The sequence below is a fragment of the Dama dama genome, chromosome 5 (genome assembly GCF_033118175.1).
Source record: "Dama dama isolate Ldn47 chromosome 5, ASM3311817v1, whole genome shotgun sequence".
Taxonomy (NCBI): domain Eukaryota; kingdom Metazoa; phylum Chordata; class Mammalia; order Artiodactyla; family Cervidae; genus Dama; species Dama dama.
In genome coordinates, this window is record NC_083685.1 from 114,092,085 (window position 1) to 114,115,974 (window position 23,890).

General features: G+C 44.1%; 2 protein-coding genes across 3 annotated transcripts in view; one reads left to right on the forward strand and one right to left on the reverse strand.

The window, feature by feature from the left end:
• Window positions 1–19,247, reverse strand: part of EFTUD2 (elongation factor Tu GTP binding domain containing 2) — a 36,556-nt gene extending 17,309 nt beyond the window's left edge. Inside the window, exons 1-10 of the mRNA XM_061144237.1 lie at window positions 19,006–19,247; window positions 15,839–15,947; window positions 7,867–8,032; window positions 7,137–7,215; window positions 5,735–5,810; window positions 5,188–5,253; window positions 4,367–4,402; window positions 2,799–2,889; window positions 1,659–1,741; window positions 68–234 (exon numbers count right to left, since the gene is read on the reverse strand). Of these exons, the coding sequence (XP_061000220.1) occupies window positions 68–234; window positions 1,659–1,741; window positions 2,799–2,889; window positions 4,367–4,402; window positions 5,188–5,253; window positions 5,735–5,810; window positions 7,137–7,215; window positions 7,867–8,032; window positions 15,839–15,943 (869 nt within the window). The 5' untranslated portion in view covers window positions 15,944–15,947; window positions 19,006–19,247. The remainder of the gene's footprint in view (window positions 1–67; window positions 235–1,658; window positions 1,742–2,798; window positions 2,890–4,366; window positions 4,403–5,187; window positions 5,254–5,734; window positions 5,811–7,136; window positions 7,216–7,866; window positions 8,033–15,838; window positions 15,948–19,005) is intronic.
• A 125-nt stretch (window positions 19,248–19,372) lies between these two features.
• Window positions 19,373–23,770, forward strand: CCDC103 (coiled-coil domain containing 103). 2 transcript variants are annotated; one of them, XM_061144243.1, is made up of 4 exons: window positions 19,373–19,435; window positions 21,238–21,389; window positions 21,783–21,915; window positions 22,589–23,770. In XM_061144243.1, exons 2-4 carry the CDS (start codon window positions 21,247–21,249, stop codon window positions 23,018–23,020), a joined length of 708 nt encoding a protein of 235 aa, XP_061000226.1. In that variant the 5' UTR covers window positions 19,373–19,435; window positions 21,238–21,246; the 3' UTR covers window positions 23,021–23,770. The 2 variants fall into 2 exon arrangements, with proteins under 2 accessions (XP_061000226.1, XP_061000227.1); XM_061144244.1 differs by lacking the exon at window positions 19,373–19,435 and having other exon boundaries at window positions 21,236–21,366.
• The last annotated feature ends 120 nt before the right edge of the window (window positions 23,771–23,890 follow it).

Genomic DNA, 23,890 nt, shown 5'->3' on the forward strand with positions numbered 1-23,890 from the left:
TTCAAGGTTAAGATTTATAAAAACCAGAGTGCCGGGGACAGGAGGTTTACTCCGGGGGCTCCTCTACCTTATTAATCCGTTGACCTCATCAACAATGTGACGCAGCTTATAGTACGCATCCGTGGGTGGCAGCTTCAGCTCCAGGATCAGCCGGTCAATCTTATTGATGCACACGGTGACCGCCAGCCTCTCCTGCACCGCGTGCTTGATCAGCCGCTCTGTGTTCAGCATCACCTGAGACACAGAAGGTGGGGATGAGTGCAAAGAGGACAGAACAGGCCAGCGCAGAGTCAAAGAAAGTTCTATTCTAAAATATGAAGACTGTGGAAGAGAGGAAACACATGATGAGGGGGAAGCAGAGGGTATCTTGTTCAACAACTGAGTCAGAAATTTTAAGGGTGACCTTGTAGGGTTCAGAAGTGAATAAATACACTGATGACTTTGGGAGGCAAGTTTCTCACTGCCAGAGAAGGAACCGAGAAAGGCTGAGGAAGCTGTGGGGCTGAAATAGAATTGTGGGTGTTAGGGAAATTCCCTGATGGTTCAGAGGTTGGGACTTGGTGCTTCACTTAGTCGGCCCAGGTTCAATCCCTGGTCAGGGAATTAAGAACTAAGATCCTACAAGCCTCAAGGCTCAAATGAAACAAACAAACAAAAAAGAATTGTGGGTATGAAGATAAACTGATTTTTTCCTTTTTTACTACATTAATGTTTTTTAATATGTATGTATAGAAACAGTTATGTATGGGTGTATATTATCTGTGTTCAGTGAGAAGTTTTAGAAGTAATGTACCCCAATAGCCATGAACATACTCTGAAAGACAACTGAAAAAATCAATAGCCTATATTCTCCAAAAATGCCAATGTCATAGAAGACCAAGAAAGATAAAAGAACCATTCCAATTAAAGACACATGAAAATGAAATCTTATGCATCATCCCGGATTAGGAAAAAAAAATTCTATAAAGGACATTTATTGGGACTAAGGTCTAAAGGAAAATTTCTGTACAACAATTGTATTAACGTTAAGTTCCCCGATTTTGGTAAGCCTATTATGGTTACTTAAGTGATGTCCTTGTTCTTAGGAAATATATTCTGAAATATTTCCTTTTCATATGGTACAAGGGAAAAACACATACACATGTGAGTGCATATGTATATGTACAGAGAGAGAATTACAAATGAGGGTGAGTTCTCTGTGTTACTGCAACTTTTCAGCAAGTTTGAAATTATTCCAGAATGAAGTCAATTTTAAAAAAGGGCAACTCTGGCTCCCTCTGCTGGCTATCTCACTGATGACAACATGAATGAGGTTAAGTCAAATGACCGAATCTTTCTATTTAGAAATATAAAAGACACCCTGGATTTCTTAACTTCAAACTCTCTTTACCTTAGACAAGCTCATTAACATTTCAAACTCTCCTCCCTCCCTTTTATTTATCTTTGCCATTTTGGGGATCATTTTGAGTCTCACTGGGTAGGGAATGAGGGACTCCTGAGAACCAATTTTGACTTTCATCTGCTGCCCTCATTTTTACAGCAAACGTTAACTTTAATCCCACAGCCTCTCACATTCTCTAGCTCCCAGCTCACTCAGAGCTCTGGGCACCATGCGGGGCAAATATAACAGGGAGGAGGGGTCTAAGAGGCAGACTCACGCCCTCAGCAGCGTCGATGAAAAGGACCACTCCATCTGAGATGCGCAAGCCAGCCGTGACCTCATCAGAAAAATTCACGTGTCCTGGAAAGCAAATACCAAGTAAGTCACAATTTGTGTGGTGGCAGGATGAGGCACAATTAACTTGTACATGGTTGGGGGCGGGGTGTGGCTGCAAAGCACACGAACCCATGAATATTCTCTTTCTCTTCTCCCCACAGCTCCCTGCAGAGTATAAAATTCCACATCAGAGTCACTAAAAGCTTGGATTAAGCTTTAATCCAGGAGACCCTCAAACACAAAGGAAGCATTTCACCAAGGAGGGCATAAGGCATTCACACTCATAGACTAAACCAGTCTCAGCAGTGAGTTGAGTTCTTTGAGACAGAAGACAACTTGGAGGTAGGAAAAAGGGCAGAGGAGGGCCTGAAGCACGGAAGCTGGCTGCTGGTAAGGTGGCTGGTGGGTGCGGGCCGGGAGTCAGGGGCTGAGAGGTATGAGGGCAGTGGGCATCTGATGGGGCAAAGAAGGCCGATCTGTCAAGACCCAAATTTTCCTATTTAAAAAAGGGAAAGCCTTGGACTTCCCTGGTGGTCCAGTGGTTAAGACTCTACCTTCCAATGCAGAGAGTGTGGGTTCAATCCCTGGTAGGGGAATTAAGGTCCCACATGCTGTGGACAAAAATTTAAAAAAAAAAAAAAAAGGGAAACCCTGAGCTGGGCCTTTCCAAAGAGAAAGTCAGCCACAGGGCAATGTACGATAACCTGTTCCCATGGTAACCTGCAAGTCCCCCAGCCACTGGTGTGTGCTCCCCCAGTCTCTTTCAAAAGACTGAGGCTGCCTGAGCCCAGGACCATGTGTGACTCAGCTTTGCTGCCCCAATGAATACATGACTGTAAGATTCCCCCAAATTTAAATCTTGTAGAGCAGAGTCAAGAGAGGAACAAAACAGAAGGTCTGGAGTACAGTGCTTGCTAATTAACTCATTAGATGCAAAAGAGACAGTTAAAAAAAGAAAATTATCTCAATGAAGGCGAGGAAATATAAAAACAAAGATGTAACACTCTGTTCTGGAAAGTGTGGGACCACGAGAAACAAACTGGACAAGGTTCTGAAGGTAAAAGGACAAGGGATGTCCTACCTGGAGTGTCCATGATGTTGAAGAGGTAGGATTTTCCCTTGGTATCTGGCAAGACCACTGTCACGGGAGTACTTTTGATGCCAACACCCCTCTGAAAGGCAGAGAAAGAGGGCAAGAGTGACCAAGGCTTCTTCCTATGCAAGAGGGGTTCATGGTGCTCCTGGGTCTTTCCAGGTGCTAGTAAATTATACTGATGTCTCTCCTTGTAATGGGTGTGATTTTTACCTAGGCCTCTAACCAGAATGACCTTGAAGATGAACTACCTGGGTGTTAAACAGCATTAGGGGCGGGGGATGGGGAGGAGTTGGTTCAAGTACAAAAAGCTAAAAATAAATGAACAAGCTAGCAAAGCAGTAAATAAGTGTTAGTCGCTCCGTTGTGTCTGACTCTGCAACCCCATAGACTGTAGCCCGCCAGGCTCCTCTGTCCATGGGCTTCTCCAAGAATACTGGAGTGAGCAGCCATTCCCTTCTCCAGGGGATCTTCCTGACCCAGGGTCTCCTGCATTGTAGGCAGATTCTTTATTGCCCAAGCCACCAGGGAAGTCCAGCAAAGCAGTATTAAACTTTCGTAGAGAATCCAGAGTCCTAAAATCTTACCCTCCTCATACAGTGTGAGCAGAAATAATTAAGCACCATCCATATAAGTGAAAAGAAATCATCTGGGGTATTTTAGGTTTTTAAATATATATATATATATGAGAAAAGGAAATGGCAACCCACTCCAGTATTCTTGCCTGGAAAATCCCATGGACAGAAGAGCCTGGTGGGCTACAGTCTGTAGGGTCGCAAACAGTTGGACACAACTGAGTGACTAAACCAAACCATATATATATAAGATATATATAATAAAAGCTGTAACAGAAAGTATTAAAACAACTTCAGTCACAAAAATATATAAATATATTCATATATATAAAAACAACAGCTAATATCTGTTGAGTGCTTAACATATGCCAGGACTGTTTAAAGTTCCTTTGGCTAATCATACTTATACTCTTGTGCTTTCCATGTGGTCATTTAACAGAGATAGAAATAAAGGAGACAGGGAAACAGAAGGGGTTGGAGGGGAGGGACAAAGATCCAGATGGAAAGAAAGCCCAACCAGGTGGGATGGCAAAGACAAAGATGTAGACTCACTCCTTTAATCGGACAGAAAAGCACAAAGACAGACGAACTCATTCACTAAGAGAAGCTACTCCCAGAGAGATCAACATACGGACGGAGTCATCTTACAGCAGACTTTAAGGATGATGTCATTCGAAACATCCTGTTTAGCTTCTGCAAAACTTACAGCATAAATGTTCTCAACATCTCCTGGCACTTGCTAAATATATCCAGCCAAGGATACGAAGGTCCCCCTTGTACCCGACAGTTTGCCTACCCAACTCTCTTTCAAGTTACAGATCTTGGGATGACTAGGAGAAGCAAGGAGATAAAGAGGTGAGGGGTGGGAGTGAGAGAGGGGGCAGTGGTATGGACCTTACCATTATCATAAAGGCTCCTCTACATTCCCTACAAAACTACTACTGCTGTGAACAACAATCAGATTTCCAAAGGCACACTTACCTCTTGTTCTGTAAAGAGGATGTCAGTGTAGCACAGCTAAAAATAAAAATAATAAAGAACTGTGGTAATCACCTGAATTCAGACTCCTGTCCCACACAAACCATCAATCACTTTCCCTCACCACCTCCCTGCTCGAGGGTCTCTCCCTCAGGAGAAGAGATGGAAGATAACATGGTGTCCCTACAGACATTTCAGACAATGAGACTGGCGCCCTGCCAGATAGAAAATGCTCCTGGATGTGTTTTCTTGGGGGGTGGGGGAAGTCATTAAAGACCAGGTACGGCTGAAGAGCTAAATTATACCAAATGCACTGAATTCTTCACAGTGGTACAAAGAGATACAGCTGCCCTTCATGGAGCCCCAGCACATCAAAACAGTCAGTCTGGTGGAGACTGAACATTTATTGCACTGAGACTTGCAGCCACACTTGGCCTCATTCACAGGCATTTAAATTTATCATGAAAGCAACAAGGTCCAATTGTATTATATTTATAGAGTAGGCTATTAATACTATGACAGGAAAGAATAGGCTATAAAAGTCAGGATATATCAGAACAGAGAAGCGATCCCAAGTGAAGAACAGATCACCCCAAAATACTGCAGGTTAACATTCTCTATGTTCCTGAGAAAGCTGAAATCATTTTCTTAAGGGCTAGTCATAGAAATTATAATTATAAGGCAGCACATTATAGGGCACACAATCCTAGGGCATCATATTTATAATGAGAGTGGCAAGGTGGAAGGAAGGGGAAGGAGAGAAACACCCATCCCTGTATATTCTGAATGGTTCATCCTAAACCCTGAACAGGATTTCTACTTACATCTTGGTCATAGCGCTTTCTGATTTCCGGGTGAGTCTGCTCTATTAAACAATCTACAAAGCATGTCTGAAAGGGAAGAGAAAGTTATGTTCTGCCACCCACCAAGGAAAATCTATTCTACCCTCCCCCTAGTACACTGTATAACTTAGGAATAGAGAGAGGAAGAGGAGAGCAGGGAGGATTATGGCACAGAAAAGAATCAACAATGAAGCCACAGGATTATTTTCAAATGAAAGATGAAATCTTTCTTAGACAAGTATCCCCCAGGAAATAAAAACTTATAAAATCAAAATCAAAGTAAGGCTCAATTTCTCCTCTTCTATCCAGATGTAGACATAAGGCTCAGGCATGCCAGTGGCTTAGTTTTCCATCTGCTGCTCAGAAAAAGCTGGAATTTCACAGCTCAGTTTCACAACAGGCACAGAGGACCCCAGAGTCAGGAGGTCCAGCCTTCAGGCCTCAGATCCCAACATGTGACTCCAAGGGCCGAAAAAAATGAGCAGAAACGAAGAGCAACCCTGTTCCAAGTAGCCAAAAGCCCGCTTACCTTGCCATGGTGCAGATGGCCACAGAGAGTCACATTTCTGATGAGCTCCGAGTTATCCATCAGATCTGCCAAGAAGCTGAAAGGACAAGGGAAAAGAGAAAAGGGGGCTTTGGCAAGTTTTCAAACGGGCGAGTGGCACAAAGGTGTGTTAGGTATTTTTGGCCAGGGGCGACTTTCAGACCAACTGCAAAATAAAAATGAAAGCTGTCAGTCTAGACCGGCAGCAGGTAGCCCACACAGAGCAACAAAGACCCAGCACAGCCAGAAATAAAATAAATGAAAATAAAAAAGAAAAGTATGAACAATGGCAAGTGAGCTAACTGTTTCAGAAGGGACCTCACTCCTTCAGACAAGATGTCAACATGCTTGTTTGTTTGTTTATAAAGTTTCATAATCTAATAATGGGTCACAGGCGTCTCAATATGACGGCCTTATAAGTGCATTTCATCAATGAAAATATTAAAAAAAAATATTTTCAAACAGTTTGCAGTATGAATAGTCTAAATTATTCTACACACATATACCTACTTGTGCCTCCTTTTCAAAATAAAGAGTTGTTATGTTCCCAAAACACTTAGCAACCTTACCAAGTCAAAATAGGCTCTGGTGGCCCTAACAATGATAATTACAATACCCAGTCTGTCTCAGAGGCAGGCTTCCAATACCAAACTAAAGGTTTGGAAGAACAGAAAACAGCTGAGATCTGTAGGAGAGCCACGAAGAAAGTTAAGATTGAGCCTAAATATCTCAGCAACCATATAAGATGATGGAAAATTTTGGCAAATTGTAGGAAGTGATTTTTGCTTTCACAATAATTCACTGGTGCATCATCACAGATGGACCTAGAGATTACCATACTAAGTGAAGTAAGCCAGACAGAATCTACAAAACAGAAATAGGCTCACAGATATAGAAAACAAACTTACAGTTACCAAACAGGAAGAGGGTGATAAATTAGAGGAGTCTGGGATGAACATATAAACACTAGTCTATACAAGGACCTACTGTATGGCACAGGGAACTATATACTCAGTATTTTGTGATAACAAACAAGGGAAAAGAATCTCAATCACTTGAGCTATACACTGGAAGCTAACACAACACTGTACCTCAATTTCTAAACAATAAACTAATGAATAAATAAGGAACAGTTCAGGGATGTGCCCTTTTACCTACCAAATAAAGCTGGAAGCTGTCAGACTAGATCTGGCAGCAGGTAGCCACAGAGCTGACCTGGCCACCGAGAGAAGTCAGTAAAGTGACTCGGGCACAAATGGATGCCGCTGCTCTCACCGCCTCTGGCCCCCAACTCACTGGCTACTCAACCACAAACTACCTCCAACCTCCGTGAGAAAATGAACCCACGATGTTTGTGCAGAGGCCGCAAGACCTTGTAACTTACTCCATTTCGTACACCGTGACAGGTAATGTCTGCTCCATCAGAGTGAATTTCTTGGTTTTCACTGGCTTAATAATGGGTTCTAGGAGGAAGGGAAAAACAAAAAAAGGGAGTGATGTACAGGTAGGCATAAAGCATAAAAATAAATGGCCCTATTCCATGAGACTCAGCTTTTGGAATGGATGATACAGGACACCAATTTATATTATTCTCGAGGACCACTCAGGTTGCAAAAGTTCTGGGAATGCTGTCTGGCACCAGACAGTGAAGGATCCTGAGCTGTGGACTGAGGTGTCTGGACTTCATTTTGTAGGAGAAGGGGAGAGGGACTGGATACAGGACAGGATGAGGTGGATGCAGCTCAGAACTCCCCCTGAATTTATAAAATGCAACTACTTTCCAGAAGATCAATGGAAATTATTAAGGAAGTGGAATATAACCATTAAGAGGACTGGTTAAAGGAACTGGCATTATTTGGATGGGAAAAGAAAAACATAACAGACTGGAGGGGGAACCTAAACAGATATTAGATAAAGAAGTAACTCATATTTGTTTAGTAACGAGCTGTTTTATTGAATATCAAAGCAGGGTTAACTGAATCTCAATCCAGAAATAGGACCTGAAAGAAAAATTAGTCAGTTCATTCACTGAACTTTTTCAGACTGCTTCTGGCTATCAAATGAAGTTTTCCAATTTTGATTTCACCTTTCACAGCCCAACGCCTCCGCCTTACCTGTGAGAGGCTGGGTGTCCTCCTCCTGAACGATGGTCTCCACTTCAGGACCGTACACCTCCTCGGCTGTAGGGTAGTACTTCTTGTCCTCATGCAGCACCACTTCCATCCCAGGGTGGTCTTCGTCGTGATCGCCAACATCATCGTCGTCCTCGTCCTCATCGATCTGAAAGCACAAGTGGGAAGGAGTTTGGAAGAGGCATGCCCTCTTGGTAGTGACTGACTACCATACCCAAGTTAAAAGCAATAACGTCACACGCCTGACAGCTTCTTGAGTTCCGCACTAAGGAGTCAGTAAGGCAGGTTCTACTCTTGCGTGATCCTCCAAAATGAGAAGACTGTAAGTCATGGGCATAGACTCTCCTGATTCAAATGAACCCTTTCTTGGGACATGTGCGGAGGGGCCAGCTGTGGACTCTGGGCAAATGCAGCCGCAGGACTTGAAAGTAGAGCATTCTTAACCCTTAACCCTGAAGACAGGAAATTAGTGGCAGATAGTCTGTGCAGAGAGTTATTAGACGCCTTGATCTGAGTGAGAAACTTTCCTTCATTGGGACCTCAGAGGTCTGACAGCCATTGTGCTACCAAGTAATGAAAACAAAACCCCAGGGGAATAAATTCTACAAGCACCAAAGGGACACAAAAAGGTGGCTCAGTGCCTAGGAAGTCACACAAAGAAAAACAATCTGGATCCCACTGAGGACACTACATTGACTGATCATGTCTTCTTAGGCTTCTCTGACTTTCCTTGCTTTTGATGGCCTCCAGTTTTGAGTAAGGCATTTTATAGAAAGTTTCTCAATATATCTGATTGAGTTTTTCTCATAAGTAGGATCGGGGGATCTTAAAACCTTAAGGGATTTTGAAAGGATGACCACAGAGGACAGCACCATTTTCACCCCACATCAAAGATATATATTCTCAACATGACTTATTACTGTTGATGTTAACCTTGATCATTGAGCCGTCTTGTTTGCAGGCTTTTGCACTGTAAAGTTACCCTCTTTCCCCAATATTGTGCTCTTTGGAATGAAGTCACTGTGTGCAGCCTACACTTCAGAAGAGTGGAATTGCGTTTTTAAGTTTTTGTTGGCGTACAGCTGAATGCAGGGTTGTGCTGGCTTCTGCCGTGCGGCAAGGTGAGTAAGTTACACCCACGCACAAATCCACTCTTTCTCAGATTCCATCCCCATCCGGGTCATTGCAGAGTACTGGGTGAAGTTGGGCTACACAGTGGGTTCTTATTGGGTGTCTATATTATACAGAGTAGTGCAGAGTTGTGGTATTCTTAGGGGTGGAATGTTTACATCAGTTAACTGAAATTCTATGGAAAGAAACTGGTCTCTTCATTTATTAATTTCTACCATTATGAGCTCATGAATATTCATTTTATACTTTGGGGAAGAATCCAGTAATACTTCAATTCTGTTCAAACTGTTGCATCTTTGGTCACTGGGAGCTCTTAACAATTGGCTCCTGTGTCCCTTCAATATGTCTCTATTGTTGTGTGGTTGTTGTTTTTAAACACATCTCACTTTACAGCACCAGAAGATGCTCCAGGTTCATCTTATATTTTTCCTGTCCAGAGTTAGCCATTTATCTAAGGAGTCACAGTTCCTTCACTGGAAAGTGGTATTACGGAACCAAGACCTGGGCACTAGACATGTGCTAGATTGTTCTTGTTTAGTTCCTAAGTCTGACTCTTTGTGACCCCATGGACTGAAGCCCTCCAGGCCCCTCCTTCCATGGGATTCTCCGGGCAAGAAGACTGGAGAGGGTTGCCATTTCCTTCTCCAGGGTATCTTCCCGACCCAGGGATTGAACTCGAGTCTCCTACATTGGCAGGCAGATTCTTTACTACTGAGCCACCAGGGAATTGCTTAGAGGCCCTGTCAGCTGATATAACAAAGAAATAAATCTATGTATCCTAACCAAGAAAAAAAAAAAACAAAACTAACCCTTTCTTAAGGGCCACTGGTCACAAGTGGATGCAGCTGGAAGGCACTTTTCTGGACCCTGCCCCACGCCTCACATCAGGAATCCTACAGGACAGAAGCCCTGTAAGAACTAGTCAACTCTGTGCTCAATTCATAGCCTGGCACGCAGCCAACTCCATCAAATGAAGGGAGTCTTTCTACAAATTCCTGCCCCCGCTGAATACTTCCAATAATAATAGCACTTACTCACAAGACAGCCCAGTTTCCTGTTGGAAGACAGGATGGTGAGAGTTCAGTAAATAACGGGAGAACAGTATGAGCTGAGATCACACAGCAGGTGATCATGTCGGATCCTCTGGATCATTCTAAGTGATCTGACTTTATGTTAGTGCTTCTCAACAAAGGCAATTTTGGCAACATCTGAAGGCATTTCTGGTTTTCAGGACTGGGTGTGTGTCGGGTGGGACCTAGTGGGCATGAGCCAGGAATGCTGATCAATATCCTATGAAACACAGGACAGCTCTTGCAACGAAGAGTTACCTGGCCCCAGATGTCAATGGTAGCAAGGCTGAGAGATCCGGTTCTAGCAGAAGTTCTGAGCAGAAGAGTGATACAGTCAGGCTTTTGTTTTAGAAGAATCACTCTGGTTCTCATACTGAGAATATACTGGAAGGAGGGAGATTAGACAGAAGGCTACTGCAGTGAAGTAGGAGAGAGATGGCACTTAACAGTGACTTACATCAGAGAAGCAGCTGGGAAGGTGGTCAGGAGAAGTTGGATTCTGCATATATTTTTAAAGATAGAGTCAAATATATTTTCTAGTGAATTCAAAGTGGAGTGAAAAAAAAAGAGGCAAGGTTTTTGATCTGGGGAATGTACTGTCTTTACTGAGATGAGGAAGACAGTAAGAGTAATCGGAGGCAGGAGCAGGAGACAGGGGGTGGGGAAGTTCTGTATTTAGGTCTTAGACATCCTAAGTTTGAGATGTTATATTAGATACCAAATAGAGATGCCAAATAGGAAGCTGGACATACCACCTGAAGTTCAAGAGCAAAGTCCAGGTAGGAGATAACATTTGAGAGTCCTCAGTTAACAGAAGGTATCTGATATACTGGATAAGATGAGCAGGGGAGTGAGTGCAGACAGAGAACAGGTATCAGTAATGGAGCTTTGGGACCTGTTGACAGTGAAGAGGTCAGGGAGATGAGGAGAAACCAGCAGCAAAGACTGAGAAGGACCAGGCAGAAGAGAGAAGGGAAGTCCAGAGGTTCCCTGGAAGTCCAGGGAAGAGTGTTTTAAAGAGGGAGTAATCAGCTGGGTCAGATGCTGCAGGCAGGTCAGGTAGGGTAAGGATGGCGTCTGATGCAGAGGTCACTGATAACCTTGACGACAGCCTTCTCTGTGGAATGGGAGAGGCAAAGAACAGAGGTGGGTTTGAGGGAAAAAAAGGGAGAAAAGGATTTGGAGACAGCAAGTAACAACTCTTCGGAGATGAGCTGAATTGGGAAATAGGGAAATGGGAGGTAATGGAAGGGAGCTCTGGGGTCAAGAAAGGACTACGATGAAATAACGAAACCTTTTGGTTCCTGAAAACTCCACTCCTTTCTAGAACAGCCTTCCTTCTTCCCTGTCTCCATTATTAAAATCCTATGTATCTCTTCACTGCTGTGCTGTGCTTAGTCGCTTAGTCATGTACAACTCTTTGCAACCCCATGGACTGTAGCCCACCAGGCTCCTCTGTTCATGGGGATTCTCCAGGCAAGAATATTGGATTGGGTTGTCATGCCCTCCTCCAGGGTATCTTCCCAACCCAGGGATCGAACCCAGGTCTCCCACACCACAGGGAATTCTTAACCATCTGAACCACTGGGGAAGCCCAATACTGGAGTGGGTAGCCTATCCCTTCTTCAGGGGATCTTCCCAGCACAGGAATTGAACTGGGGTCTCCTGCATTGCAGGTGGATTCTTTACCAGCCGAGATACCAGGGAAGCTCTTCACTGTTACACACCTCCATAAAAAGTGTTTTTTAAAAAGTCTACGCACCTATGTGGACTAGGAGGCTATAGGACTCTCACCCTGCTATAAAGAATATGGACGAGTATAGCCACGCTGAGAGTAGCCTGACAGTATAAACACATTAAGCATATATACAATCCTATCATCAGCAACTCTGCTTTGGGGAATATAATATAACCCAGAGAAATGGTCACATGGAGCACAATGGGATATACCTGAGACTATTCACTGCAGTGTTATCTGTGACGAGGGAAAGCTGCTGGCAGGTATCCTGGGTGATATACACCAGGGAGAATGGAGTAGCAATCAGATGCCACAAACTAGACAGACACATACCAACAGGGACGGATCCTAAAACTACATCACTCACCACGAGACTGAGCGGCAAAAGCAAGAAACAGAATGATGTAGACAACACGATACCATTTGCCTACATTAAAAACACATGTGCACAGGGCCTTCCCTGGTGGTCCACTGGCAAAGACTCTGTGCTCATAGTGCAAGAGGCCTGGGTTCGAGCCCTGGTCAGGGAACTAGATTCCAGATGCCACAGCTCAAAGATCTCTTGTGCTACAACTAAGAGTGCAGCCAAAGAAACAAAGATTGAAAGAAAAATTCATGCGCACCATGCAACTATACACACTTTCTAACTTCTACAGATAAAAAAAGCATGTGTACATTAGAATTCGTGTGGTAACGGGTGTAAGAATCAAACAGAAAGGAATTCGTGAGTTCATTCAACAAGGGGAGAGCCTTGCCCAAGCCATGATACTGAGGAGCTTCAACTAGAGTATGACTCCCTCAACCCTCTGGACTGAGGTGAAAACATTCAAACATCGCTTAACCATTCCCCCCGCTTTTATTTTTAGTTTATGTTGTTGTTAACAGCTTTAGTGAGATATAAGTCACATGCCACACAATTTGCCTACAGTTCCATGGTTTTCAGTATACTCACAGTTGGGTAACCATCACCATAATCAAATTTAAATTATTTGTATCACCCCCCACCTAAAACCCTTGTACCCTTTAGTCATTAGCCCCCTAGTTCCTGCCCCCAGACTGGGAGATCACTAATCATTCTAATCATTCTACTCTCTCTCTCCCCACAGATGCCTACCCATTCTTCAGGTCCACTCTGAACGTGACTTCTTCAGGTATTTTTCATGGTCAATCTAGCCAGGTATGACCCTTCCTTACTTATTATTACTAAAAATATGAGCTTTTTAAAAATTATTGTTATTTGGTTGTGCCAGGTCTTAGTTGCAGCACACAGGAGGGATCTTGGATTTTCTTTGCAGCATGAGGGATCTTGGACAGCAAGGAGATTGAACCAGTCAATCCTAAAGGAAATCAACCCTGAATATTCACAGGAAGGACTGATGCTGAAGCTCCAATACTTTGGCCACCTGATGGGAAGAGCCACCTCACTGGGAAAGACTTTGATGCTGGGAGAGATTGAAGGCAGGAGGAGAAGAGGAGGATGACAAAGGACGAGACGGTTGGATGGCATCACTGACTCAATGGACATGAGTTTGAGCAAGCTCTGGGAGATGGTGAAGGACAGGGAATTCTGGCGTACTGCAGTCCATGGGGTCTGAAAGAGTCGGACACCACTCAGCAACTGAACAATCTTTAGTTGGGGCATGTGAAATCTTAGTTGTGACATGTGGGATGTAGCTTCCTGACCAGGGATTGAACCAGGGTCCCCTGAACTAGAAGCACAGAGTCCTGGCCACTGGACCACCAGAGACGTCCCTACAGAATCAAGTTACTAGGACTTAAACAGTGCTTGTCCTTCCCTGTATCCTATCATAAACCTTGCTTGTACTTCATCTCTCCTGGCAAGGAGCCTGTGCCTGGAGGGCATGGATAGTGCCTTGGCTCCCTTGTGCATCAGGATTTTCTGCAAATAGTAAGTGCTTAACAAATACTGAAAGACTTCGTGGACTTCATTTAGCTCAGTATTCAAAGATTCAAGTTCAAGAATCTTTGACCTTAGATTCTCTTATCCAGTATATTATATACCAGAATACATATATACATATATACACACACACACCAGGATATATATTATACCAGGTGGCTCAGAGACAAAGAATCCGCCTGCCAATGCAGGAGACGTAAGAGAAGCGGGTTTGGTCCCTGTGTTGGGAAGGTCCCCTGGAGGGCAACCCACTCCAGTATTCTTACCTGGAGAATCCCATGGACAGAGGAGCCTGGCGGGCTGTAGTCCATAGGGTCATATAGAGTTAGACGTGACTTAGCAACTGAGCATGCAGCCAGTACACTGGCTATGTCATGTGCCAATCTCATATGCCTCTCTTCTCTATCTTCACCTAAATCATTGATAAAAAGATTGAAAAGGACAGGACCGAGCATGCGTGCCCAGGGCGTGTCGCGAGAGCTCTGGTGGCGATCCAGTAACTAGTATTCTCTGGATCCAGTAACTAGTATTCCACTGTTAACTGGCTGGACCTCTCCAAACTGTACTGTAACTCAGTCCATTGTCTTTTTCCATAAGGACGTCATGAATTACAGTGGGGAAAGGGAGTGAAATGAAATGAGGACCAAGGAAGTCTTCCTATTTAGTTTGAACTGGATTCGTGAGTTACTTGTATAATGAAAAATAATCTCTTTAAAATATTTTTAAAAAGAAAAAACTGGTTTATTAAAAAAAAACTGCCTTGCCCAAATCAGGATACACATAATATCCACAACATACCTATGACTTATATCTGTAATGGGATCAAGAGAAATTTATTAGTATAAAACTCATCCTGGCTTCCTAAGTGTTCAATAGTCATCTGTTCTAAAATTCCTTCTATAATTTTTACCATGGCCGCATAGCACTCACTGGTCTGTAGTTTCTGAAGGCAGTACCTCATCTTCCTCTTTGAAAAGTAGGAGTTGCCCGATTCACTTTTTAGCACCACAACCACGCCTCATTTTCTTAAGCTTACCAGCCTACCTCTGCAATGTCTCCCCCACCATCCCACCCAAGATACAATTCATCTGGGGCCTGGAGACTTGAACTCATCTAAAGGTGCGAGCTACTCCCTTTTCACCTACATGGTTTCAATTTTCTTTTTCCAGTGTTTATTCTATTTTCTCTGGTTTGAAGGACACTTTCTCTGATGATGACAAATGGCAGTCAGGACTTGTCTCCTGCTCTTCTGCTGTCCCATTAATATCAAGCCTCCACTAAGGGGCAGTGGACTCATCAGTGTACTTCTTACTCATTTTGTTCTAAACACTGTTACAACATAAAAGCCGCCTTTGGTGTCTTCTGCAAACCTCAAACCATTCTGAGCCTCCTCCTCTGTAACTCTCCTGAAGAGGCAGCACGGGAATCTGTGTCTTCCCTTTCTACTGCTTTTATGTATTTTTTATTTTATTTATTCTTCGTTGCTGCTCTCGGGCTTTCTCTAGTTGCGGCGAGTGGGGGCTACTCTTCCTTGTGGTGCAGAGACTTCTTGTTCCAGGCCGGCTTCACTAGCTGTGGCTCAAGGGCCCTTGAGCTTTGGCACAGTAGTTGTGGCGCACGGATTTAGTTGCTCCACAGCATGTGGAATCTTCCTGGATCACGCATCAAACACATGTCCCCTGCATTAGCAGGTGATTCTTAACTACTGGACCACCAGGGAAATCCCTATGCATCTTTAAAACCTGAGCTTATGAGAGAGCTCCCAGGTCAGCAGCCCTTGAAAGAGCTGACTACCTTTTCTAGGTTAGAACTATTCATGATAGCCAAAATGCACTTCAAGCAAATGGAAGAAGAGCTACTACCTGAAGAACTAGAACTCAGAATATAAAACCACCCTACCAATGAAATTACCTTATGTTCTCCTTTGGAACTTCAAGCTTCCTTAGGGGCAGTGTAAGAACCAAATTAAATCATAATAATTATAAAAAGGACAACGTTAGAGAGAAATACAGGTTACTACGGGAGCACAGAAGATTCACTACTTCCTTGCTTTCTTAAAAACAGAGGTGAGGAAAAGTAATATATTTGTTTTACCTCATCAAGATCTTTGGTCTCTCTGCCCAATTCATCATCATCTTCATCAGAATCAAGCTCCGGTCCGATGTAATTCCCAAACTCATCATACAAGTCAGTATCCATGGTGCTAAAATTCAACAAGAGAAAAGTCAGATGCTGGTGAGGGAACCAAGGCCTCCACCCTAGCCTACGGTTGACCATATCCCTTCACACGCTCTCCTCTCCAGTTACATCAACCCACCAACTGCTCCTCTAAAGCCCTGTACTTTTCCCTCCTCTCTGTCTTAATCCTGTGTCTGTTTACATACACTTTGCCCACTTCTTCCCCTCCCCTCCACCAGGGCTCCAACCCATGCCCCCTGCAGTAGAAGCATGGAGTCCTAACCACTGGACTGCCAGGGAAGTCCCAGACCACTTTTTTTTTTTAATACTAAAAGAATTTTAATTTTAAAATAATACAGGAAGTTGCAAAAACAGTGCACATCACTTTTTGCTAAGCTACTTGAGAATAAGTTGCTGACACAATGTCTCATCACCTCCTCAGACTTTAGTGCAGGAGTTGGTAAACTATAGCCTGTGGCCAAATCTGGCTGTTCTCATAACGGCCTGGAAGGTATGATTTTTTTTAATATTTTTAAACAGTTGGAAAAAATATCAAAAGAATAGTATTTCATGATACATGACAATTAGTTCTATGAAATTCAAATTTCAGTGTCTATGAAAACAGCTTTACTGGAACATGTTCCAGTATTATTTTTATTAACATTTATCATTAGCTGACAAGTGTCTATTCGTGTATTTACCTTCACCTCTCCAACTACAGTTTAAGCAAGGGCTGTTTTTTATACTGTCTGTGGCTGCTTTCACCCTGTAACAGCTGAGTAGCTGCCTCTGAGACTATATGGCCCTCAGAGCCTAAAATATTTCTATCTGGCCCTTAATAGACAAAGTTTGCCAACCCCTGCTCTTAGTGCATGTGATTCCTACAAACAAGGACATTCTTCTACATAACCACAATACAACCATCAAAATCAGAAAATACTAACACATTACTACACCTAATCCACAGGTCCCCATACAAGTTTCAGAAATTGTTCCACTAATGTCCTTCACAGCAAAGGATCCCATGCTTGCACCTGGCTATCATGTCTTTAGTCTCTTTCAATCTGGAACAATCCTTGGCCTTTCCTTGATTTCTATGACTTGACACTTCTGAAGATTATAGGCTATTGAGTTTGTACAATGCTCCTGAATTTAAGTTTGTCTGATGTTTCCTCATGATTAGAGTCAAGCTTTGCTCTTTTTCTTTCTTCTTTTTTTGGTAAAAATATCACAGTAGTGAGGCTGTGCTCTGTTTAGTGCAACTCCTAACAAGTGGCATATGATTTTAATTTCTTCCATCAGTGATGTTAACTTAACCATTTGATTATGGTGGTGTCTACCAGGCCTTTCCACAGTATAAAGTTACTTGTTTTCTCTCTGCAGTTAATAAATATACTGTGGGCTATCTCCACTTCAAGTATTGAAATTCTATTCAAAATAACTGTTCAAAGACCATTTCCTTCAAGTCTTCCTAGAGCCTCAATTTCTTACTCACCTATGATGCTACAGCCTTTTGTGTCTCTATCAGCATTTACTTCTGTCATTAACGGTAGTTAACTGCATTAATTACCCTCAACAACAACTCTACAGCTTACAAGTAATAGACAACAGACCAGAGCATGGGTTACTGGTCAGGGCTCTGGAACTGGTAGACCTAGATTTGAACCCAAACTTTGTCACTTAATAACTATGACAACTATGTCACTTTAAGTAAGTTATTCACCTCTTCAAGCCTGTTTCTTCAATTGGAAAATAAAGTGATTAATTTTCATCACATCAAGCGTTATTGAGAATTAAACAAAGTAGGCTGTGTAAAGAATTCATCACGATTCCAGGATCAATCAATGTCAGCTGGCATTATTTTTTAGCCATTTTTTTGTCTGTTCTATTTGTATTTTTTAGCTTAAAAAAAAACTTTTTTGGCCATTGTTGACTACAGGAAACCTGTGCTCCTTGTGCCCATGTGCCAATGCCCAAGACAGCAGTTCACATAAGTAGGCACTGGATAAATGTTGACGGACCAGAACGTTCAGTTTTGAGATATTGGTATTTCTTCCACAAGGGTAATCCCTCCACCTCCTTCAGTGCCCCTTGTTGAGTGCTGATTGTGGACAAAACAGAGAATTAAGAGCTCCACTACTAATAAGTAAATGTAAATTATCACGGAAACTTTCATATGTATATTCTTTTTATTTCCAAAGAGCTATCATCTCTGTGCACATTTCATTCTCCCAAGAAACCCATGAAATGACTGCAGAAATTTCTATACAAGGTTGTTCATGAAATAATCCAAGTCATTTCTGCTTCAGGGCCATTGCACTTACTTTTCTCTTCCAAAATGCTCTTCCCTTGGGCATATATACCTTGTTCCTTCATCTCACTCAGGTCTCTACTAAAACAGCACCTTCTCTGAGAAACCTTCCCTTGTTACTCTAAAAAACTACCCCCAACACACACTCTCCAACGCCTATTTTAAATGTTTTATTATTTTTATTAACATTTATCATTAGCTGACAAGTATCTATTCATGTATTTACCCTCACCTCTCCAACTGCAGTTTAAGCAAGGGCTGTTTTTGTTTTCATTTAAAAGGGTGCCTGGAACAAAACAGAAGCACTTGCTGAATGACGAAATGCATGGCTCCAACAAGGCACAGAGAAGACAGCCGACCTGCCCACAGTTGCACAAAACTAGTGAATTTCGGTACCAAACTTCACTGCAGCTTCCCGCTACAATGCTGGCTCTCAAAGGAACACAGAGTAAGGACGGAGGGAGCTTGATAGAGAAGTGAAGGCGGCAAAGTTGGAAGAGAGAGTAAGATAGGGGAATAGACACTGCAAGAACGACCCCTGACCAGGGAAAGGGTTTTATAGACGGACGACACGCAGGGAACCCAGGAATCGGTTGGCGGGGGGTGGAGGGGGGCAGGGGCGGGCTTTCATTCTCTATCCTACTCCACGCCTCAATTTACCCATCTGTAAAGTGAAAGTGGCATATAACATACAGCATCTCCTCCAGATCTGACATTTAATTTCTCATTTCACCAGAGCAAGCCTCCCCTGACGCTAACCAACACCACTCACCTCCCGCTGCTCAGCCAAAAATTCCCAGTCGGCCGCTGGAGACCGTGCTTCCGCCCCACGCCGCCTCACCGCCTGCGCCCGCCGTCCGGGAGGACCCCACAGGCGCCGCGGTCGCGTTTCTTCCTGGGAGGGCAGCCCTCTGCCTGTGGACCAGCTCGGAGGAATCCCAGCTGCGGACACAGGAGCCTGAGAAGCGAACTGTGGGTCCCCAAACCACGGCGTGGTCTGCTCCAAAGAGAGCGAGGCGTGAATTTGATCAGGCGCCTCGGGGCCACCCTGACCGGGGACCTTCGGGACAGTCACGTGGGAGGCTGTTGTAGCAGTTGCTGGGCAACCACAGCTGCTGGGCGTGGTCTACGCTGAGCTAACTTCGTCCGGCAGTATCTGGGCATCCCCAAAGAAAGAAAGGAAACCGGCTGCTCGAGTGAAGGTCAGGGGGCAGGAGGATTAGATGTTCTAGATTTTCAGTGACTGGGAAAGGCTCAGAACTAGGCAGAAGTCAGGACACCTGAGTTCACTTCCTGGCCAGCCCACCCTACTTCTTGGTCTTTCGCTTACCCATGTTAGGGTGGAGAGTTGGTTTTAGACCTCCTGCTTCCGTGTTGGGGCTTCCCTGGGGGCTCAGACGGTAAAGAATCTGCCTGCAGTGCTAGAGACCTGGGTCAGGAAGATGCCCTGGAGGAGGAAATGGCAACCCGCTCCAGTATTCTTGCCTTGGGAAATCCCAGGGACTGAGGAGCTTGGTGGGGATGACTTCGCCACGGGATCTTTAGCTAATAGCTCGGAGCACTAGTAGTAAGGTTCAGAAGGGTCTCACAGCGGTAAATGTGGATCCAAGATTAAAATTCGTATAAGTGATCTCCTTATAGAACGAATCAATCAGCCTCAGATACGCGGAAGTTGCAGAAGTACATAGACAGAACTAAAGAGGTTGCCCAAGTACCTAGAGATTTATGCTACAGCCTTGGGCTGGACAGAGGGATTTAAGTACGGGAATCATTAAGCCCCTTCCTCTCTCGCGTCTACTTGATTTCCTGCTCAGTCATTGCATCTGGTTTCAGGTGGAAAGTATCTTTCCTCATTAAAGGACATTTAAGGGTGGGTGCTTCCCTGGTGGCTCAGATCATAAAGAATCTGCCTGCAGTGTGGGAGACCCAGGTTGGATCCCTGGATCGGGAACATACACTGGAGAAGGGAATGGCAACCCACTCCAGTATTCTTGCTTGGAGAATTCAATGGACAGAGCTGCCTGGTGGGCTACAATCCATGGGGTCTCAGCTGCGACAGGACAGAACGACTAATACTTAACTTAGCAATGGGTGAATTTTTATCCCTGGGCTCAAGAATAGCTTACAGTAGTTCTGATTTTGTGTGAGGGCCTCTATCGCAACTTGTATATAGTGAGTCCTTGTGGAAATGTGAAGGAACTAAATTCTGAAATCGAAATGCTTCCTCAGCCAAAGCACCAATACTAAAGTATTTTTAGAGGCAGAATAAAAAAGAATGAAAAATTGCTATTTAAAACAACATGGATGGACCTAGAGGGTGTTATGCTAAGGTGTTATAGAGTATTACTGGGTATTTTAAGACAGAGAAAGTTAAATACTGCATGATTTCACTTATATGCAAAATCTAAAAACAAGGAAAACAGAAAGAATCACAGATACTGAGAACACACTGGTGGTTGCTACAGGGGAAAGTGGGCGGGGGGGATGGATGAAATAGATTAAGAGGCACAAACTTCCAGCCATAAAATATATTGTTATGAGAATGCAACATACAGAATAGGGAATAAGTCAATAATATTGTAATAACTCTTAAATTATGACAGATGGTAACTAAACTTATTGTGGTGATCATCTGGTAATGTATATAAATGTTGAATTACTGTGTTGTACACCTGAAACTAATATAACATTTAATGTCAATTAAATTCCAATTAAAAAATATTTTCAGAGGCAGAGAGCAAAATTAAGATAAGGCACTAAATTGAAAGTCAGGACTGTTTTTGGCGACAACAAATCTTAAGCAAGACCTCACTGTGCGACTCAGCTCCCCTCTGTAAAACAGAGAACTAGATTTTTGTAACACCCCCCAAGATGAGTGATTCGATGTCCAGAGTGCTTTGGGGTCATTTTGTTGGCTGGCAAAGAATCCAGATGCAAACACCCACCGCCCCCTCATCCCTGATGTTCGTCTTCTGTTTGACGTTCATTTCCTTTGCCTTGCTAGGCAGGGGCCATGAAAAGGAATGATGTCATCAACTTCGAGGCTTTGGAGAAAGAGCTGCAGGCTGCACTCGCTGCTGATGAGAAGTACAAACGGGAGAATGCTGCCAAGTTACGGGCAGTGGAACAGAAGGTAGCTTCCTATGAGGAATTCAGGTCAGCTTAATGCCATTTTTCTCAGGCTCTCCTGTTCTGGTTTACTATAGTGGATAAGAGCATACACCTGGCGTCAGACCATTCTGGGCTGTCTTAGCCCTACCTTCTGCTACCTGTGTGATCTTATGCAAATTATTTTCGCTATCTGAGCCACTCTTCCTCATCTGTAAGAAAAAGTAACCATTGTCATGATTAAACGTTATTGCACATAAAATTCTGAGCACAATACCTAACACATGGGAAGTGCTCAAAAGTTATCAGTTACTTTTGCTGTTGTTATTTTTCTTATATGGGCTTGCCAACAGGTCCAGCCTGTTTTCATGCAGAGTCCAGCCACCTCATACTTACAGGCAGCATAAGGTCCATCCCCTAATCTCTGGCCTTTGCCCATAGGGGTATCGTCCTTGCATCACATCTGAAGCCGCTGGAACGGAAGGACAAGATGGGAGGAAAGAGGCCTGTGCCCTGGAACTGTCACACTAGTCAGGGAAGGCCCTCCCAGGATGAAACCACTGAAATCTCCCTGGTAGGTGAGGCCCAGCAGGAGTCTCTGCCCTCACCCTCCCATCCTGTCTTCTTACAACACATATGTTTTCCTTGTGTCTCATGTAAACCCAACAGAAGCAAACCTTCTCCCTCCAATTCCAGAAAGAAAAGCAACCAGTGGGTGATGAGGCCAAAACCTACCAGATCAAGTCAGAAATGTGGACTTGACAGGCCCCTGTCCATCAGCCCTTGGCTTGCATTCCCAGATCAGATTTGGGGTGCCCTGCCTTGGGTCAGATGGTAGAGAGTCTGATCCTCTGGCAGGGTTAGGAAGGAGATACAGCCTGTCAGATCCTGAACACTTGAGTTCTTTTTTCTCCTCCTGAGGTTTCCAAATACCTCCCACCCCCACCCTGCTCAGAGTGAAGTCTGACTTACTCTTGTAGAACAGGGCTATGTCCACACTCATCAGTAGGAAAGTCCTGGTACAGCTGAGACTCTCACATCATGGCCTGCATTTTCTCCTCTTGGGACCCTCCCTTCCCATCCCATCCCCTGTTCCTTCATCTGAAAATGAGGCCTACAAGGACTGTGGCCTTGCCAGTGCTCAGAGACCAATACCAGAGCTGAAAACCCATGGGTTCCCCTCACTCTCGCTGTCATAGAGCAGCTGGAAGAGCTCTGGACTCTCTTTCCCTTCCTTTGTGATCCAGGAGAAAACGCTCTTCCAGCCTGAGACCTCAGCCGAGTTCTACCGCGACTGGCGGCGACACTTGCGCAGTGGGCCAGAGCGCTACGAGGCCCTGCTGCAGCTCGGGGGTCTGAAGCTGGGCCGCCTCTTCCAGATGGACGTGGGGTTCGGGCTTCTAGGGGAGATGCTGGTGGCGCTGGCCGATCACGTGAGGCCTGCAGATCGCTGGGCGGTGCTGGGGATCCTGCACAGCCTGGCCAGCACCAGGCGCTTCACCCTGAACCTGAGCTTGATGAGCTGTGCGGAGAGAGAGAGCTGCAGAGCCTTATTTCAGAAGTTGCAGGCCATGGGCACCCCCAGCCTGGAGGAGCAAGGTCTGGGGGAGCAGCCGGGTGGGCTTCAGGAGGAGGAGAGTCTGCTGCAAGAGCTGCTGATGCTATACCAGATGGATTGATGGGACCATTTACCTTCAGAGGCCCCCAGTGGTCATCAGAGGCATTTTTTGATGGTCTTGGGGGCTCTGCAGGACTCTAATCAGAAGCCCACACCTGATTCCCTTTTGGATTTAGAATTTTCACAACCAAAGCAGGAACTGAATTTTCCCTTTTCCCCAGCCCCTTGGGGGCTTCATATTCTGAACTTTGTAGATCCACAGGATGGTCAAGGGCCAAGCTGAAAGATTTTTTGCTTCCCACCCTTAGAGTCTGCCAGTGTGCTAGCCCATGGCCCTGAGATATGGGTGAGTACCCAACCAAACACTGGTACCACCCATTGCAGCCTCCACTCAAAACAAGGGAAAAACAAAATTGTTAATCCTCCATGGTTAACAAATCCTCCATGGTCTCCATAGTTCTTTTTTTAAAATTGATTTTATTGGAGTATAGTTGCCCTACAATGTTGTTAGTTTCTTCTGTATAGAAAAATGAATAATTTATATGTGTGTGTGTATATATATATACACACACACATACATATATATATATTCTCTTTTTTAGATTTCCTTCCCATTTAGGGGTGACCACAGAGCATTGAGTAGAGTTCCTTGTGGTATACAGTAGGTTCTCATTAGTTATCTGTTTTATACATAGTAGTGTACATATGGTCAATCCCAATCTCCCAGTTCATCTTCCATAGCCCTTAAACAAGAGTATTCATCATCAGAAACCAATGAATGAACATTTAGTCAATAAATGATCAAATGCTACCTCATTTGAGGTGGAATATTTTTCTCCAGGGGCTGAGTTCCCATGCAGGTTGGGCCTGAGAAAGCCCCAAGCCTTCAGTTCAGGCCTGGCCAGCCTCCCAGTTATCTTCAGATGGCCAG